At 45.3% G+C, this 19,309-nt stretch overlaps 1 protein-coding gene across 2 annotated transcripts; it reads right to left on the bottom strand.

Annotated features, from left to right (window-relative positions):
* Positions 1-4,861: 4,861 nt before the first annotated feature.
* On the bottom strand, positions 4,862-10,398 carry LOC103643972 (WD repeat-containing protein PCN). Of its 2 annotated transcripts, none has more exons than XM_008667144.4 (11): positions 9,995-10,398; positions 9,775-9,912; positions 9,148-9,469; positions 9,004-9,067; positions 8,706-8,819; positions 8,454-8,616; positions 8,142-8,292; positions 7,470-8,056; positions 6,681-6,859; positions 6,332-6,586; positions 4,862-5,560 (listed from the first exon to the last, which is right to left on the bottom strand). In XM_008667144.4, the coding sequence occupies exons 1-11, from the start codon at positions 10,166-10,168 to the stop codon at positions 5,257-5,259; spliced, it is 2,451 nt and encodes an 816-aa protein (XP_008665366.1). In that variant the 5' UTR covers positions 10,169-10,398; the 3' UTR covers positions 4,862-5,256. The 2 variants fall into 2 exon arrangements, with proteins under 2 accessions (XP_008665366.1, XP_035820269.1); XM_035964376.1 differs by having other exon boundaries at positions 9,690-9,912; positions 9,995-10,358.
* Positions 10,399-19,309: the final 8,911 nt, after the last annotated feature.

Below are 19,309 nucleotides of genomic sequence, written 5' to 3'. Positions count from 1 at the left end.
ACCTCTAGCAGTGAGCCCCCAACCTTCACCACCTCACCACACCACGAGTTCGAGAAATCCTCCATCGAGATCAAAGATTTGCAGGTCTAACGGTAATGAAGCTTGTTCCCGAGCAAGACACCATCCAATGGAAGTTTCCTTGAAAAACAAGACTCTTTCCCATGCATGATGTAGACTAAGTGGTCATTTTTTAACATTTTTTATTGCACGAGTGTCCGGGAAATGATCTCTGGACCTTGGGACCCACTATCCAGTGAGCGTGCTGAGGAAAGAGCCCCTGATCGCTGGGGCCCGTTAATCAGTCGAAAGAGGCATGTGTGCCAGCCATGGAAGGACTCGCCTCCGGTCGAATCCTGCGGCACCGAGCCCGGGGTTGGGCGTGGCAAAGCCTGACAAGGGAAGCCGGGAGTGTGAGAAGGGAGCCACTCGAGTGGATCATGCGCTCGGCCCAAGACTGACCCGTTGTAAATGTCTGGCCGCATTAACCATGCCTAGAACCGAGCCACAGCGTGGGCGCCGATCCGCTCCCCACTCAGGACCTACGGACCCCTCGGGCCGCATAGCGCCCATGACCTACGAGCCCCCGGATTACGGCGTATTAATGGCCCACGTGCCCCTCAGCCTGCGACACACTTATGGCCTATCATATTAGGCCTGAGTACGCAGACCTTCTGCAAGGTACTACACGACAGGTCGTGTCGAGCCCCAGGCTACGGAAGACAGGGGTCAGCGTAGCCCGAATGATGGTGTTGGGACCATTGCCACCCCCACGTCATCCACCACGATAAATACGCAACAGCAAGCATCCCTGGGACCCGCGAGTACGCTTGGCCTCACCTAGGGTAAAACACTGGTTTTACCCCTGCCTTACGACTCCTTCCCGAGGAAGCCACCGCTGGCCAACCCCTATCTCGGTCTATAAAAGGGATAGTCTTGCCTCAGGGCAAGGGGAGGGAGGGAGAGAAGGATCGAAGGAGAGGGCTCTTGGAGACGACTGAACGGCTTCAGACGGAGACGAGCCCACAAGGATAAACAGGAGTAGGAGTGCCGACGAGGACCAGGAGGCCAAAGCCCCGCCAAGCAAGGACTTAGCTAGGACTCCACCTTGCAGCTTCTAAGTTATCCACTTCCACCCTGATAAGAGATCTGGGAGCCTATCCTCCCTCTCTTGACTGCTTGTAACCCCTACTATGAGTTTGATCATCAATGGTGCCAGTAGAGCAAGCCACCGATGACTGGAAGTATGGACATTTAGCCGAACAAGTATAAATCTTGCGCCCTCCATACACACCCTCTGGAGCCTAGAACTCAAACAATAAATTTACATGTCAGAGCGAGGTACGGAACACCAACAATGAGTTAGGGATTCCGTTCTCAACCTTTTCCTGGGGTCTTTTGCATTTCTGTCAAATTGAACTGATTCACTTGAATCCCAAGTCTATCTTTGTGCATCTATGTATGGTCTATTTAGGCATTGTGTTTCTTCCCTTATTCCAGTATGTTTTCTTCCTTTGTCCTGACCCAACAAGGAAACTCCATCAAGGAGTTCGGTTGCGTTATAATCTCCATTATCTAGATTGTCCCTTCAATTTTTTTCTAAAAAATTGGTGTTGGGGTCTACCTTGCTGAAGGTCATCAAAATACCTTTACTTTGGCTTAAGCAAATGTGTTTCAGGTGTATAGAGAATAAAGGATGAAGTTGTCCTTTGGCCAAAGTGGTGTGTAGAGAAGCTTCATTCTATACACGCAAGCGTCAAAGGTGGGAGCCAAAGTCGTTAGCCTCGACATGGAGAAAACTTCGTGTGCAAAGTGATGAAGGAGAAGTCCAAGGCTTGTGCAGCAAGAAAGAAAGAGAAAAGACAGTGGTGTCCCTGTTTCATTTGTAAATCTTGTGTGTAAACTTTGTGGGTATGTTTGTAATTTCCTATGAAGTTGTTTATCTTCCCTATAAATGGTGAACAGTGCCCTAAATAATTTCACCTTTTGAGGGCCTTAAGCTTTAATTCACTTAACATTCGAAGTACCTTCGAGCTATCTTGTGCAAAGAAGTCAAAGGTATGTTTGTAAACTTTTGTAATATGAAGGAAGATGGAATAAATAATGCTAAGGCTTAGGAGATGAGTTATATACTTCATTGTCCATTACCATTTTGTTTAATATTATTTTATTCACACATCCTTTTAAAGACCTTGTCGTCAAGCTAACACTTTGAGGAAGTGATAATTTAAGGATGAAGGTCCATACTTCTTAACTTGTGTTGCCTTATTTTTGCCATATAACAATTGAAAACAAGTGTCCAACATTGGCTCCCACCTCTTGTGATTCCACGACCACAACAACCTGAACCACGGCAAAGAGCATGACAAACCATCAAGATTCGTCGTCATCCTTGGAGAAGCTTGTGCTCCCCATCACTGGGGGCTCGAGGTTCGAACACAGCAATAAGAAACAAAATAAAGAGGCCCAAAGAAGGGTGCAGCATGTAGGTGTCCAATGACCCTACATTAGGTTCAAGTGGTCCCATATTTCTATCACCTTTTCTCACGACGATCTTCATCTCGAGGATTATCCACATGGAGCTGTCATGGTTATCTCATGTGTCATAAAAGGCTTCGTGGTTCATAATGTCTTGGTTGACACATGCAGCACGTTAGATATGATATTTGCTAAAGCCTTCAAGCAAATGCAATAGCCCGAAGACAAGATTCAGGATTCAGCTTTTCCCCTCTATGGCTTCGGAGGGCAGCAAGTAATAGCACTAGAAAAGTTGTCTATGACATTACCTTCGGTTATGTCAACAATACAAGAACAGAGAAGGTCATGTTTGAAATAGTTCATATGGATTTCCCATACAATGCAATCATTGGGAGGGGGACTCCCAATATATTCGAAGCAGTTTTGCATTCATCTTACCTCTGCATAAAGATAACTAGCAATCAACGGGTCATATCAGTTTATGGTAGCCAAGAAACAACAAGAAGGACAGAAGGGGCCCTACAAGAACCTAAGATTGTCTATAACATAGACGAAGCTGAAGCACAGGCTCAACAATCTGAGAAGAAAGTAAAAGAGAAAGCATCTTTGGTGGATCAGCCGAAGCCAGTGCTCCTCTGTGAAGATGTTGCAGACCAAAGGGTTTTCTTTGTTAATTAGCTAACTTCAGAGTAGAAATCCAATCTCAGAAGATTTCTGTTTCACAACAAGGATATCTTTGCTTGGTCAGCAAATGACTTGTGTGGAGTCGATAGAAGCATAATAGAGCATGCTCTAAATGTTGACCCAAGCACTAGGGCACAAAAGAAGCTTCACAAAATATCTGACGACAAGGCCGAAGGTGTAAAGACCGAAGTTAAAAGATTGCTCAATGTCGGAGTCATAAGAGAAGTTGCATATTCAGAGTGGTTGGCCAACACAGTCATGGTCAAGAAATCCAATGGCAAGTGGAGGATGTGTTTCGACTTTACATACCTCAACAAAGCATACTGGAAGGATGAATTCGCACCGCCAAGAATTGATTCTATGGTGCATGCAACTGCCACTTCAGAACTCATGAGTTTACTGGATTGTTATTCAGGGTGACACGATGAGCACAATTGTGTCGTCATCGCAGCCACCACCGAGGCTCGGGAGTCGTGCCCATGTGGCCACGACGACTTGGGCGGGTTGTACCATGACGGCGAGGGCGACGCGGAGGCCTAAAAGCAGGAGGACTTGTAGCCATTGTTGGAGGAGGAGAAGGATATAGGGGAGGAAATAGTGGAGGTCGTCGTCGGGTCACGCTGTCGGTGTTATCCTAAACACTAAACGGTAAACAGTCGATCATCCTTTGTTTAACGTTTAATCAGAATACATGGGTGTTTAAACGGATTAAATGGCATAAACGACCTAAACGGTTAGCTACTAATAGCATTTAAACGGCTTTTAAACGGTCTAAACAGACGTTTTTAGGATAACAGTGCACGCTGTTGAGAGAGGAGGGGAGCGATTGTTGTCGAGTTGCATGGAGGAGCGATCCATCTTTATCCACGCTCGCACCTGACGCAGAGGGAGGACGCGGATCTCATATTGGCAGATGCGACAAGCTTGGGACGCATGAGGCATGACTCGTGGAGCAGAGACATGTCCCACGTCGTGGCCTTCACCATCATTTAAGGAAAATCGTGGCCCCGGTAGTTTCGTGTAGCGACAACATTGAGTCTGCTTTTCAGCCAACTAACACATACCAGGGTGGACAGCGTGTCAAGCTCTCGCTTGCCACCACACATCAAGTCGCGGAGGTTTTCTAGACGGTGTGAAGCATAGACATAAAAGGGTTCAAGTTTTACTTAGGTCTCTTTGGTTCAACTTTTTTTCTGACGAGCTTTTATTAGAATTTGGATTCCTAGAGAATTTCACTGTAGCAAGAATCTAAATATTGTGGGGCTTACATGGAAAGAAAGATTAATAAGTTCGTAGAGTTTAGGATCTATAAAATGATAGATTCTTCCTATCACGACGACTCAGTGAATTCTGTGTTCACGTTCATTTGGACTATTTTCACCAAAGTGATTCTTACGTAAGCGTTTTGCTGGCAGAAGAGAATCTAATTTTAAGCTAAAACAAACACAAAGAACCTGATAGACCACAACGACCTTCTTTGGCCCGCTAAGTTTATCAACAATTTCAATGACATTCACTAACTCAAAAGAACAAAAAAAAACGTCAAACACGCTGATCATTGTGGAAGGAAGAGAGCCACAATTGCACGCTGAAAAGAAAGATCAATGGAGCACTAATAGAGTGTTTAGTTTAAAGAATTAACCTATTTTAGATGAGGTGATGCATCATAAATTCATTCCATTCCACAAACCAAACAAGAAAGTGAGAAGATGGATTATCTCATTTCTCAAACCAAACACGCTATAAATAACTAATTTATCACATAGTGCGACACAACAGTTCGGCCGTCAATGGGGCCTTTATACAGACAACATGCTACTTGAGACGAACAGCAGATATAAACTAACAATAACATAGTTATACAGTTTTTACATCTGACAATTTTGCGCAGTGACAAGGTATGAAAAACTGCATTACTCGAGAACAAAATAACACTACACAATTGCCAGAGTCCCCAATTCTAAAGATTAGATGCAGCTGCCACTTTGTACTGCAAAACTTGGAGCCCTTTCAACCGGTAACATACTCGAGGCCGAATGCAAAAACAAAAATAATGGTCTGCTTGTCACGGGCGCCAAAGTTTGATGTTAGAAAGAATCATGTGCCATATATATGTCTGTGAACCGGTGCGCCAAAACCTTCAACTACATCCATCCATCGCTTCTCTACTATTAAAATTGAACTGTCCAGTAGGTGCCCAACAAAGAGCACTGGTTCTTTAAACGCAAAAAAACTTAAGTTATTCCTTTTCTCTTGTTTAGACTCTTCATCATGGGCCTTACGTTTCTGCCTTGCTTTTTTAATTTTTTTTGTGTCCGACTTCTCTGCAGCTCCAGCTGATCCATTTGGCAAGTCAACATCCTCAACTACTGGCAATCCAAAATCAATGTAGCACATAGCCCTGAAAAGTAATGGATTTAACATTTAGGCCCCGTTTGTTTCCTTTCATTTTGAGGAATAGGCTATTTTTTTAGAATATGACATTCCAACACTTTCCAAAGTTATCATATAAGCCTATCTCAAATTCATGGGGTGAGAGATGAAAATTGATTCTATAGATTTACATACTATTTTTCCAATGCTCAACTTATAACACACTCTTCTACTTGCTTTGCTATAACATAAATGTAGTATATAACTATCTATCTCATATAATTTAGGATAATATACAAATATATTACATATTTAAATATATGAACTTAATTAGTTTTGTCTAAATTATAATTGTTAAAATGGAATTCAATTCCAACGAAACAAACGGGGCCTTAGGGAACATAGCATACAGCAGATCTCACAGTTTCTTTAAACACACAAATCAGATGTGGATAATCTTCCAGAGACAAGTTAATTTCTAGGTGGTTGTGTCGCCGCTATTCCTGTTGGGCTGGGCTTTTGGCATTATGGGTTGGAAGTGTAGTGGCCGCACTTTGCATCTAAAGCCCGGGTGTTTTAGTGCATTAGTGTTTTAGCACTGTACTGCTGTGGCTTGCCCATTCTGGAACTGTGTAACATCATTGCTAAATCATAGCTAGGTAACAAAATTTGGTGTGGCCCCTCTGTGCAAAATAAAGATGATCTTCCACAGTAAGAAGCCCAGACTAAGGATAGGGAGCTCAGAAGGGCCACCATAATTGCATAAGTTAGCAGAAACAAATATTCCAGAGAAGATTACCTGGTACTGTATACAATAACCGATGACGAGCTTTGCGGAGAAAATGATAGGCCAATGACCTCTCCAGGAAATTCCTGGAAACTTCTGGGCAACTGGTGCGTATATCGCTTGGACCATTCACCTAGTTGTTTTGTTTCCACATCAAATACATACACCTCGTTTTTAGATGTAGTTATGATAAGTGTGTTGTTCTTAGGGCAAAAACCACCAGATGTAACAGAACCACCATTCATTCGGGATATGAACCAGTGTTGTCTGCAAGTATAAGGGGGAGGAGAATTTGTGATGTGCAGGTAACAAAAATAAGGCGTATGCAACATCCGTTGAAAAGCATCAATTTGGGGCATACCTTTGCACCTCAAGGTTAAATACATAAATATCCCCATAGCAGTTAACCGCAGCTAGCCATTGCCCGTCTGCACTTAGGAACATCTTCGTTACAGGTGGTTCTCTTGAGATTTTTGCTCCATCTGCCCTTCTTGTAGGGTGAAATACATTTGAAATTTCTCTTGTTGCAATGTCAATGATCTGAATGTCGTAGAAAAAAATAAGGAGTGTGAAGTGTTAAACGATGATAGGATACAAAAGCCAACCTAAAAAGCAACGGATGATTTTGGCAACAATGATCTTGGTATGATTAACGATGATCATGATCTTATAATATAATGACAACCACAATGCAAACCAATGTCCAGCCAAACACCTCATAGCTTATAACTCAATGTTCAAAGTACAAGTACTTTTAATCATGTAACAAAAGACATTGGCCTACTAGTAGGTAGGATCACATGGATAGTTTCATGTCTCATTAACCGCATGGACTGAACTGCTGATTTCAAATGTTAAGACAGGTAACATTTTTAGATTAAGAGAGGGTGTTTGGCATGCTCCAGAGCAGAACTCCAAAGGAGAGCTGGCCAGAGACAGCCAAACATGGCAAACTCCATCGAGTTTTGGAAGGTGCAGTACAACTTTTGGAGTGCCTCCTTTGCTTGAGTTTTGGAGGAGAGCTGCTCTAGGGTGGAGCAGAACCATGTCAAACCATGTCATTCCCTGGCTTCATCTAGCACGTACACTACGCATGTTTTCATACAAGATCATAAGATAAAAGAGCAAAAAAACATGGCAGGTGACTTACGTATATTTTTCCATTACGCCCAGCAAGTATCAAATTGGACGAGTCCACAGTAAACAGCATACTCTGAGAACAGGGCAATCCTTTTGGCAGCTCTAATTTGTCAAGGGTGTACTTCTTTCCACCCTTATGTCTTAGTGCAAAGAGGCAGGGTCTCACACCATCTGAATAGGCCAAAAGTGTTCCATTGGCACAGGCAGCACTAGAAATTATTTTTCTGGACCCCTTGCTTTTCAAACGAACAAGTTGTCGGACTGTAGCATCTCCTCTAGATGATGATGTACTTGGAGTCGTCAGCTTGTTCTGAACTGTCACAAGTAAAACATCCAAGAAGTTCGAAGACTGGACAAGCATTACATAATCTCCATTGACTGTGCTATTCCTAGCCAGCTTTATCAAAGGGTGTTGAGGTGCAGGGCAGAAGTTATGAGGTGAGAACTGAGTAAACTCTCTTGCTGAATATGCAAACAGCTTGGCGTCATCACCACCAGATATAAGCATCGGAACCCCAAGATGAGCCCATCTGTGGTAGCTGAATTCATGTTTTTCACGCCGGCGAATCTTCACCACCTTTTCCTCAGGTAATGCATCTACAGGGCAAAAGAACAGCTAAATCTGTGTAAGCACCAGTACAGGAACATCAAACAAATGCAAGCAACTAAAATATTGGCATACCTTCTCTACAGATAGGCACAGCCATGGTTAATGCCCTTATATCATGAGTGTGAGCTCTGAGATATCCCACATAGACCCATTTCTGAACTTGCTCTTTGATCACATTTTTACTAGCACCGAATTCATCTTTTGATATTTTGTACAAAATTACCTAGAGCATCAGCCAGAAAGTACACCAATTAAACAGGAAGTTATTGAAAAACAATAAACTAAGGAGTGGAATTAACTTAAAAACAAACCAGCACATAGAGAGGTACAGGTTGCACAGTATTAGTTAATCAACCTAACAGATGTTTTAGTAATGATACAAACCTGCCCATCAGACCCTGCGGAAAATACCCTGTTCCCACTAGGCACAGTTGTTAGTGCATTCACATCGCCTTTATGATAAGAGTGAGCTTGCAGAAGTGTTCCATGGCGGCTATCCCAAAACTGTACACTCCCGGTACTATCTCCACTAACAATAGTTCCACACCTGAACATCAGCAATAATAATGAGCTCTATAAAAAGGGGGCGCAAAAGAAAGTTCAGAAAAGACAAATAGTTTAGGGTTTAGGGTTTACCTCAGAAACAATAGTGACCAGACACAAAGTTCAGGTGAGTTACTAGCCCCTCCCAATCCAACAGTGATACGATACATTTCATGGAAAGATGTTGAATCCCAGCATCTGATTAAACTGCCAATAGTGGGAAAAGATACCAAAAATTGAAATAATGGCAATGCCAGCTCACACCACTAGAAATTATGATAAATAATTACAGAAACAAGACAGATGCAAAAAAAGCTATTTGCATACGTAGGAAAGAATATGCAATAAATAACAGAAGCCCGCTTACACCAGTAAGAAAGTATAAACATACCCATCGCTGCTGCCAGAAAATACAAATTTGGCGTTACTACTCCACGCCACACTTAGAGTCCGCCCTGTGAGAACACACAAACGTAACTGTCTGTGTTGAATTTATTGTCAAAATAACAGAAAAAAGAATTTATATAACACATACCGCTCACTCTTGGAAGAGACCTATAGTAAGTCAATGCACCTGATTCAGGCACATTATACAATCGTACAGAACCATCATCACACGCAAGAGCCAGTCGCTGGAAATCATTCACATGATATGAAGATATTGTGTTGGTAGAACCATCTTCATCCTCAGAGTTATCACCATCATCAATGTTACTTAAGTCAGAATCGCTGGAGTCATTTTGGTTTGGATGGCCATTGACAGCAAACTCTGAGCTATTATTTTCAGTATTTTTAGCATCAACTGAAGGCTCAATTGCCATTTGCCAGATTGGAATTCCAACAGTATCTAGAACAATCTACAGAAGAGAACAACAAACTATAATTATATCCATGAACCTAAAATTGATATCACATTGCAACGAAACGAGAAAAGATGTAAGGAGACCGATGAAGATCAAATGGTGAAACTTAATATGAAATCTAAGTGCCATCACTAGTGATTCAATACACCCGATAGGTTATGAACTATTATTGCACTATACAAACATAATTACAACCTGCTCATACACCAATTACCAGTTTTATGCATATCCCAGCATCTGACAGTTCGGAATTGACGATTCCACGAGAAAATCGAGTGTAAGCATGCGAAGAGAGACACCTTTTGCTGCAGGTAGAATAGATCCCATTCACAAACCGACCCATCAACGCTGGACGAGAGCAGCCGGCCGGTCGCTTCACCTCCTCTCCGCCCCCACACCAGTGATGTGACCCTCGACTCGTCGTTCCCCTGTATAGTCTGCACCCAAGCAAACACCCGATCAGGTCAGAGACAATCCTTAGACTCCTCGCAGGACACAGCAGGGCTATGGGAAGCATACGAGCTGGTTGTGCCAGCCGACGGAGCCCGGGGAGACGAGCCAGAGCTCGAGTGAGCCGTCTTCACGCGCGGCGGCGACCTGAGAGGCGCAAGGAGAGGCGGCGAGCGCGACGATAGGGGAGGGGGACCACTCGACCGCGTCGCCGGTACAGCGGTGGACGCGGAGCTTGTCCATGGGCCAGCGGCCCGATGCGGCGGCGCTGGTGATCCTCGTATTCTAGAAGGTAGTGAGCTTGAGGTCGAGGACTTCGCGATGGTGCGTGAGTTAGGGCCTGGGGGCAGGCCGCAGGCGGCGCAGAGTGTTAGTGCAAGGCGCTCGAGAGAGTCGGCTCACAGCTTGTTAGGGTTTTGAGCCTTTGAGGGAGAGGAAGGTCTGGTCAAGTAGGGGGCTGGTTGGTCCTAGGTCGACGGCAGCGTGCGCGGGCGCGCGGGCTACGTGACCTGAGAAAGCCGCGGGCCTGTTCGAAGCAACGATTTGGCCCAATGGTTTCAAATGCACTTGGTCTAAATCTAAAAGGGCTCTACTACATATTAAGCCCTGTTTAGAAGAGTTTCACTTCAAGAATTTCAATTTCGTTCGAACTTCTTCAACCCAAACAGGTCCAGCTCCACGAGCTTTAGTTTTTAAAAAATCGAAACTAGAGGGTCCTTTCATGAAATTCATGAAGCTCCTTAGAGGGTGCTTCAAAAACACTGTTTTTATATCTCCTCATGAAGTTGTACGAAAATTACCCACCATGCCACTGGTTACGCAACATACAACTTTCGTTCTCTCTGGCGACAACCCACTAATCATCAAGGGTAATCAAGGAAACCCACACAAATCAATTGTACTATAGAAGTTGGAGTCCATATACAAACCAAACGCTCCTGGAACTCACCTTAACAATTTGCTGGAGATGTTTTATAGTGAAACTGGAAAACCAAAGCTGAAGTTTTTGAAGTGAAGCTCTCCCAAACAGGGCCTAAGGCTCTAAGGGGTAGTTTGGGAGTCACAAAACCAGAGGACTCCCAAACTAGCCCTAAGGGGTAGCCTCCCTCCCTGACGTTCTGTCGTCCATGGATCTAGACCGTCTGTTTCGTGCGTCGTGAGATTCGTGTGTATGCCAATCGTCCCCATCTGTCTCGCGCCGCCCCGCAACCAACTCCATCTCCGACCGTGATCCCCAGCCCGCTCTCCCCTATCACCCACCAGCCCCCGAATCTCACGCCATGGATGGCGGCGATAGACCCGCCCTCTGTGTCGCCAAGGAGCTCCTCTCCATCCCCGACGTCGCCCCAACCCCCATCACCGACAGGGAACCCACCTCTCACGTCGACACCGCCAGAGGAGGAGATGGTGGAGATACGGGCGCTACGATCAGTGAGGCAGCGCGCTAGAGCGACGAGAGCGTGGCGACGTGAAGATCATGGGAGTCCTGCGCAGCGTCGCGGCTAAGCGAGGCGCCCGTCAGGGATGCAGCAGGCACAGAGAGAGCGGAGAGTGACGGCGAGAGCGAGGACAACGTCGATTCCGCCTCGTGGAGGGACGCCACCACGACGGACACCAGGGAGCAAGTTGTTCGTGGAGGAGATGTGGGCGATGATGCCCTTGTCCTCCATGACTGCCTCCATTCCCATTCCTCCCCGTCAAAGAAGCAACCTTTCCTTGATCTCCCCGACAACCCTACCTGAAATTCCTTCTGGCCTCCACCTTGTTGCTCCTGTCGGCCGCTCGCGGCGCCGCGGAGACACCGTAGTACATGACGGCACATGCGGAGTCAGACTTCGAAGTGGGGCTGTACCCCGACACCGTCTGGATGCCCGCTCCCACCCTCGGCATCTCTTCCTTCCATGTCGCCACCAAGCCCAACTTCCATAGGTACGTCTCTCGTCCTCCAGGATCTTGTTCCGCTCAGCTCCCCTGTGGGGGTGTGGTTCGACTGGGCACCTAATGGTGCAGACGCCCTCTAGAATCTCAAGAAGGTGAGCTGCAGAGGGTGGATGTTGTTGTCCGTCTCAAAAAGGGTATTTCTATCATTGATTGTTCCTTACAAGCTTACTTTAACCTTACCTTTTTCAAATTCACTTGTTAGCGTATTTTGATTTTCTGCTTCTATATAATTCGTTGAAAGGGAATTAGGCTTACACCTAGTTCCTAAATAATTTTGGTGGTTGAATTGCCCAACACAAATATTGGACTGACTAGTTTGCTCTAGTGTATAAGTTATACAGGTGCAAAAGGTTCACAACTAGCCAATAAAAAGATCAAGTGTTGGGTTCAACAAAAGGGCAAAGAGCCAACCGTAGGCCCTCTGGTCTGGGCGCACCGGACTGTCCGGTGTGCCACCGGACAGTGTCCGGTGCACCACCGGACAGTGTCCGGTGCACCAGGGGACTCCAGCTCGAACTCGCCACCTTCGGGAATTTCCAGGGGCTCTCGCGCTATAATTCACCGGACTGTCCGGTGTACACCGGACAGTGTCCGGTGCGCCATGGAGAAGCGGCCTCAGGAACTCTTCAGCTTCGGGAAAAGCCAACGGCTCGTCCGCTATAATTCACCGGACATGTCCGGTGTGCACCGGACTGTCCGGTGTGACTCCAGCGCAACGGCTATCCCGCGCCAACGGCTACCTGCAGAGGCATTAAATGCGCCGCAGCGCGCGCAGACGTCAGGTTTGCCCATACTGGCGCACCGGACAATGAACAGGAGCTGTCCGGTGCGCCACCGGACATCAAGGGTGGCCCACAAGTCAGAACTCCAACGGTCAGATTCCAACGGCACTGATGACGTGGCAGGGGCACCGGACATGTCCGGTGTGCACCGGACTGTCCGGTGCGCCATCGAGCAGACTGGCTCCCCAACGGCCACATTTGGTGGTTGGGGCTATAAATACCCCAACCACCCCACATTCATTGCCATCCAAGTTTTCCACTTCTCAACCACTTACAAGAGCTAGGCATTCAATTCTAGACACATTCAAAGAGATCAAATCCTCTCCAATTCCACACAAAATCCTAGTGACTAGAGAGAGTGATTTGCCGTGTTCATTTGAGCTCTTGCGCTTGGATCGCATTCTTTCTTTCTCTTTTCCTCTTGTGATCAACACTCAATTGTAACCGAGGCAAGAGGCACCGATTGTGTGGTGGCCCTTGCGGGGAAGTTTTGTTCCCAGTTGATTGAGAAGAAGGAAAGCTCACTCGGTCCGAGGGACCGTTTGAGAGAGGGAAGGGTTGAAAGAGACCCGGCCTTTGTGGCCTCCTCAACGGGGAGTAGGTTTGCAAGAACCGAACCTCGGTAAAACAAATCCACGTGTCACTCTCCTTATTTGCTTGCGATTTGTTTTGCACCCTCTCTTACGGACTCATTTATTATTACTAACGCTAACCCCGGCTTGTAGTTGTGATTATTTTTGTAAATTTCAGTTTCGCCCTATTCACCCCCCCTCTAGGCGACTATCAATTGGTATCAGAGCCCGGTGCTTCATTAGAGCCTAACCGCTCGAAGTGATGTCGGGAGATCACGCCAAGAAGGAGATGGAGACCGGCGAAAAGCCCACTACAAGCTACGGGAGCACTTCATCGGAAGAGTCCCGCACCAAAAGGAGGGAGAAGAAGAAGAGCTCCTCCAACAAAGGGAAGGAGAAGAAATCTTCCTCTCACCACAAAGAGAAGAAGGAAAAATCTTCTTCCCACAAGCCGCATCGGAAAGGCGATAAGCACAAGAGGATGAGGAAGGTGGTCTACTACGAGACCGACACTTCATCAACTTCTACCTCCGACTCCGATGCGCCCTCCGTCACTTCTAAGCGCCAAGAGCGCAAGAAGTATAGTAAGATCCCCCTACGCTACCCTCGCATTCCTAAACATACACCTTTACTTTCCGTCCCATTAGGCAAACCACCAACTTTTAATGGTGAAGATTATGCTATGTGGAGTAATTTGATGCGATTTCATCTAACCTCTCTCCACAAAAGAATATGGGATGTTGTTGAGTATGGTGTACAGGTACCATCAATAGGGGATGAGGACTATGACACGGACGAAGTGGCCCAAATCGAGCACTTCAACTCCCAAGCCGCAACTATCCTCCTTGCCTCCCTAAGCAAGGAGGAATACAACAAAGTACAAGGATTGAAGAACGCCAAGGAGATTTGGGACCTACTCAAGACGGCGCACGAGGGTGATGAACTCACCAAGATCACCAAGCGGGAAACGATCGAGGGGGAGCTCGGTCGCTTCCGTCTTCGCCAAGGGGAGGAGCCACAAGACATGTACAACCGGCTCAAGACCTTGGTTAACCAAGTGCGCAACCTCGGGAGCACAAAATGGGATGACCACGAAGTGGTTAAGGTTATTCTAAGAGCTCTTATTTTCCTTAACCCCACTCAAGTACAATTAATTCGTGGAAATCCTAGATATCCACTAATGACCCCCGAGGAAGTTATCGGGAATTTTGTGAGTTTTGAATGCATGATTAAGGGCTCCAAGAAGATCAACGAGCTTGACGAGCCTTCCACCTCCGAGGCGCAACCAGTGGCCTTCAAGGCAACGGAGGAGAAGAAGGAGGAGTCTACACCAAGTAGACAACCAATTGACGCCTCCAAGCTCGACAACGAGGAGATGGCCCTAATCATCAAAAGCTTTCGGCAAATTCTCAAGCAACGGAAGGGGAAGGACTACAAACCCCGTTCCAAGAAGGTTTGCTACAAGTGTGGTAAGCCCGGTCACTTTATTGCAAAATGTCCTATGTCTAGTGACAGTGACAGGGGCGACGACAAGAAGAGAAGAAGAAAGGAGAAGAAGTATTACAAGAAGAAGGGCGGCGATGCCCATGTTTGTCGGGAGTGGGACTCCGACGAAAGCTCAAGCGACTCCTCCTCCGACGAGGACGCCGCCAACATCGCCGTCACCAAGGGCCTTCTCTTCCCCAACGTCGGCCACAAGTGTCTCATGGCCAAGGACGGCAAAAAGAAGGTAAAATCAAGGTCCTCCACTAAATATGAAACATCTAGTGATGAGGATGATAATAAAAATGAGGAGGATAACTTACGTATTCTTTTTGCTAACCTTAACATGGAACAAAAGGAAAAATTAAATGAACTAATTAGTGCCATCCATGAAAAGGATGATCTCTTGGACTCCCAAGAGGACTTCCTAATTAAAGAGAATAAGAAACATGTTAAGGTTAAAAATGCTTATGCTCTAGAAGTAGAAAAATGTAACAAATTATCTAGTGAAGTAAGCATGTGCCATGACACTATTGCCAACCTTAGAAATGAAAATGCTAAATTAATTGCTAAGGTAGATTCTCATGTTTGCATTGATCCTAGAAATGATAATGTTGATTTGCTTGCTAGGATTGATGAGTTAAACGTTTCCATTGCTAGTCTTAGAAATGAGAATGAGAAACTAATTGCTAAGGCTAAGGATTTTGATGTTTGCAATGCTACTATTTCCGACCTTAGAACTAAAAATGATATGTTGCATGCTAAGGTTGTTGAACTAAAATCTTGCAAACCCTCTACATCTAATGTTGAGCATATTTCCATTTGTACTAGATGTAGAGATATTAATGTTGATGCTATCCATGATCACCTAGCCTTAATTAAAAAACAAAATGATCACATAGCTCAACTAAATGCTAAGATTAGAGAGCATGACTTAGAAAATGAAAAATTTAAATTGGCTAGAAGCATGCTCTACAATGGGAGACGCCCTGGCATCAAGGATGGCATTGGCTTCCAAAGGGGAGACAATGTCAAACTTAATGCCCCTCCTAAGAACTTGTCTAACTTTGTTAAGGGCAAAGCTCCCATGCCTCAGGATAACGAGGGTTACATTTTATACCCTGCAGGCTATCCTGAGAGCAAAATTAGGAAGATTCATTCTAGGAAGTCTCACTCTGGCCCTAACCATGCTTTCATGTATAAGGGTGAGACATCTAGTTCTAGGCAACCAACCCGTGCCAAGTTGCCTAAGAAGAAAATTCCTAATGCATCAAATGATCATGCCATTTCATTTAAAACTTTTGATGCGTCTTATGTGCTTACTAGCAAATCCGGCAAAGTAGTTGCCAAATTTGTTGGGGGCAAACACAAGGGCTCCAAGACTTGTGTTTGGGTACCCAAAGTTCTTGTATCTAATGCCAAAGGACCCAAAGCAGTTTGGGTACCTAAAGTCAAGAACTAAATTTGTTTTGTAGGTTTATGCATCCGGGGGCTCAAGTTGGATACTCGACAGCGGGTGCACAAACCACATGACCGGGGAGAAAAGGATGTTCTCCTCATATGAGAAAAACAAAGATCCCCAACGAGCTATCACATTTGGGGATGGAAATCAAGGGTTGGTCAAAGGTTTGGGTAAAATTGCTATTTCACCTGACCATTCCATTTCCAATGTTTTTCTTGTTGATTCATTAGATTACAACTTGCTTTCTGTTTCCCAATTATGTCAAATGGGCTACAACTGTCTTTTTACTGATATAGGTGTCACTGTCTTTAGAAGAAGTGATGATTCAATAGCATTTAAGGGTGTGTTAGAGGGTCAGCTATACTTAGTAGATTTTGATAGAGCTGAGCTCGACACATGTTTAATTGCTAAGACTAACATGGGTTGGCTCTGGCACCGCCGACTAGCCCATGTTGGGATGAAGAATCTTCATAAGCTTCTAAAGGGAGAGCACATTTTAGGACTAACCAATGTTCATTTTGAGAAAGACAGGATTTGTAGCGCATGCCAAGCAGGGAAGCAAGTTGGCACTCATCATCCACACAAGAACATAATGACGACTGACAGGCCACTGGAGCTCCTACACATGGATCTATTCGGCCCGATCGCTTACATAAGCATCGGCGGGAGTAAGTACTGTCTAGTTATTGTGGATGATTATTCTCGCTTCACTTGGGTATTCTTTTTACAGGAAAAATCTCAAACCCAAGAGACTTTAAAAGGATTCTTGAGACGGGCTCAAAATGAGTTCGGCTTAAGGATCAAGAAAATAAGAAGCGACAATGGGACGGAGTTCAAGAACTCTCAAATTGAAAGCTTCCTTGAGGAGGAGGGCATCAAGCATGAGTTCTCTTCTCCCTACACGCCACAACAAAATGGTGTAGTGGAGAGGAAGAATCGAACTCTATTGGACATGGCAAGAACCATGCTTGATGAGTACAAGACACCGGACCGGTTTTGGGCCGAAGCGGTCAACACCGCCTGCTACGCCATCAACCGGCTATATCTTCACCGAATCCTCAAGAAGACATCATATGAACTCCTAACCGGTAAAAAGCCCAATATTTCATATTTTAGAGTTTTTGGTAGCAAATGCTTCATTCTTATTAAAAGAGGTAGAAAATCAAAATTTGCTCCTAAAACTGTAGAAGGCTTTTTACTTGGTTATGACTCAAACACAAGGGCATATAGGGTCTTTAACAAGTCCACTGGACTAGTTGAAGTCTCCTGTGACGTTGTGTTTGATGAAACTAACGGCTCTCAAGTGGAGCAAGTTGATCTTGATGAGATAGGTGAAGAACAGGCTCCATGTATCGCGCTAAGGAACATGTCCATCGGGGATGTGTGTCCTAAGGAATCCGAAGAGCCTCCAAGTACACAAGATCAACTATCCTCCTCCATGCAAGCATCTCCACCAACTCAAAATGAAGATGAGGCTCAAAATGATGAAGAGCAAAATCAAGAAGACAGGCCACCTCAAGATGATAGCAATGATCAAGGGGGAGATACAAATGATCAAGAAAAGGAGGATGAGGAAGAACCAAGACCGCCACACCCAAGAGTCCACCAAGCAATCCAACGAGATCACCCCGTCGACACCATCCTCGGCGACATTCATAAGGGGGTAACTACTCGATCTCGGGTTGCTCATTTTTGTGAACATTACTCTTTTGTTTCCTCTATTGAGCCACACAGGATAGAGGAAGCTCTCCAAGATTCGGATTGGGTGGTGGCGATGCAAGAGGAGCTCAACAATTTCACGAGGAATGAGGTATGGCATTTAGTTCCACGTCCTAACCAAAATGTTGTAGGAACCAAATGGGTCTTCCGCAACAAGCAAGATGAGCATGGTGTGGTGACAAGGAACAAAGCTCGACTCGTGGCCAAAGGGTATTCACAAGTCGAAGGTTTGGATTTTGGTGAAACCTATGCACCCGTAGCTAGGCTTGAGTCAATTCGCATATTATTGGCCTATGCTACTTACCATGGCTTTAAGCTCTATCAAATGGACGTGAAAAGTGCCTTCCTCAACGGACCAATCAAGGAAGAGGTCTATGTTGAGCAACCTCCCGGCTTTGAAGACAGTGAGTACCCTAACCATGTCTACAGGCTCTCTAAGGCGCTTTATGGGCTCAAGCAAGCCCCAAGAGCATGGTATGAATGCCTAAGAGATTTCCTTATTGCTAATGGCTTCAAAGTTGGCAAGGCCGATCCTACACTCTTTACTAAAACTCTTGAAAATGACTTGTTTGTATGCCAAATTTATGTTGATGATATTATATTTGGGTCTACTAACGAGTCTACATGTGAAGAGTTTAGTAGGATCATGACACAGAAATTCGAGATGTCGATGATGGGGGAGTTGAAGTATTTTCTAGGATTCCAAGTCAAGCAACTCCAAGAGGGCACCTTCATTAGCCAAACGAAGTACACTCAAGACATTCTTGCTAAGTTTGGGATGAAGGATGCCAAACCCATCAAGACACCCATGGGAACTAATGGGCATCTCGACCTCGACACGGGAGGTAAGTCTGTGGATCAAAAGGTATACCGGTCAATGATTGGTTCATTGCTTTATTTATGTGCATCTCGACCGGACATTATGCTTTCCGTTTGCATGTGTGCAAGATTCCAATCCGACCCTAAGGAATCACACCTTACGGCCGTAAAACGAATCTTGAGATATTTGGCTTATACTCCTAAGTTTGGGCTTTGGTACCCTCGGGGATCCACGTTTGATTTAATTGGTTATTCGGATGCCGATTGGGCGGGGTGCAAAATCAATAGGAAGAGCACATCAAGGACTTGCCAGTTCTTGGGAAGATCCTTGGTGTCTTGGGCTTCAAAGAAGCAGAATTCGGTCGCTCTTTCCACCGCCGAAGCCGAGTACATTGCCGCAGGACATTGTTGCGCGCAATTGCTTTGGATGAGGCAAACCCTGCGGGACTACGGTTACAAATTAACCAAAGTCCCTTTGCTATGTGATAATGAGAGTGCAATTAAAATGGCCGACAATCCCGTCGAGCATAGCCGCACTAAGCACATAGCCATTCGGTATCATTTTCTTAGGGATCACCAACAAAAGGGGGATATCGAGATTTCTTAC

The sequence above is a fragment of the Zea mays genome, chromosome 1, assembly GCF_902167145.1.
Source record: "Zea mays cultivar B73 chromosome 1, Zm-B73-REFERENCE-NAM-5.0, whole genome shotgun sequence".
Taxonomy (NCBI): Eukaryota; Viridiplantae; Streptophyta; class Magnoliopsida; order Poales; family Poaceae; genus Zea; species Zea mays.
Note: the sequence above shows the minus strand (reverse complement) of the source record. Positions and strands in the feature narration are given on the sequence as shown.

Bases quoted from the DNA above. Each gene is read 5' to 3' on its own strand.
- LOC103643972 (XM_008667144.4), bottom strand. From the start codon at position 10,168: ATGGACAAGCTCCGCGTCCACCGCTGTACCGGCGACGCGGTCGAGTGG. The intron at 8,820-9,003 runs GTATGTTTATAC...CACTATTGGCAG, and splicing joins TTTTCTGGCAGCAGCGATGG to TTTAATCAGATGCTGGGATT. The intron at 6,587-6,680 runs GTATGCCCCAAA...TTATACTTGCAG, and splicing joins TTTAACCTTGAGGTGCAAAG to ACAACACTGGTTCATATCCC.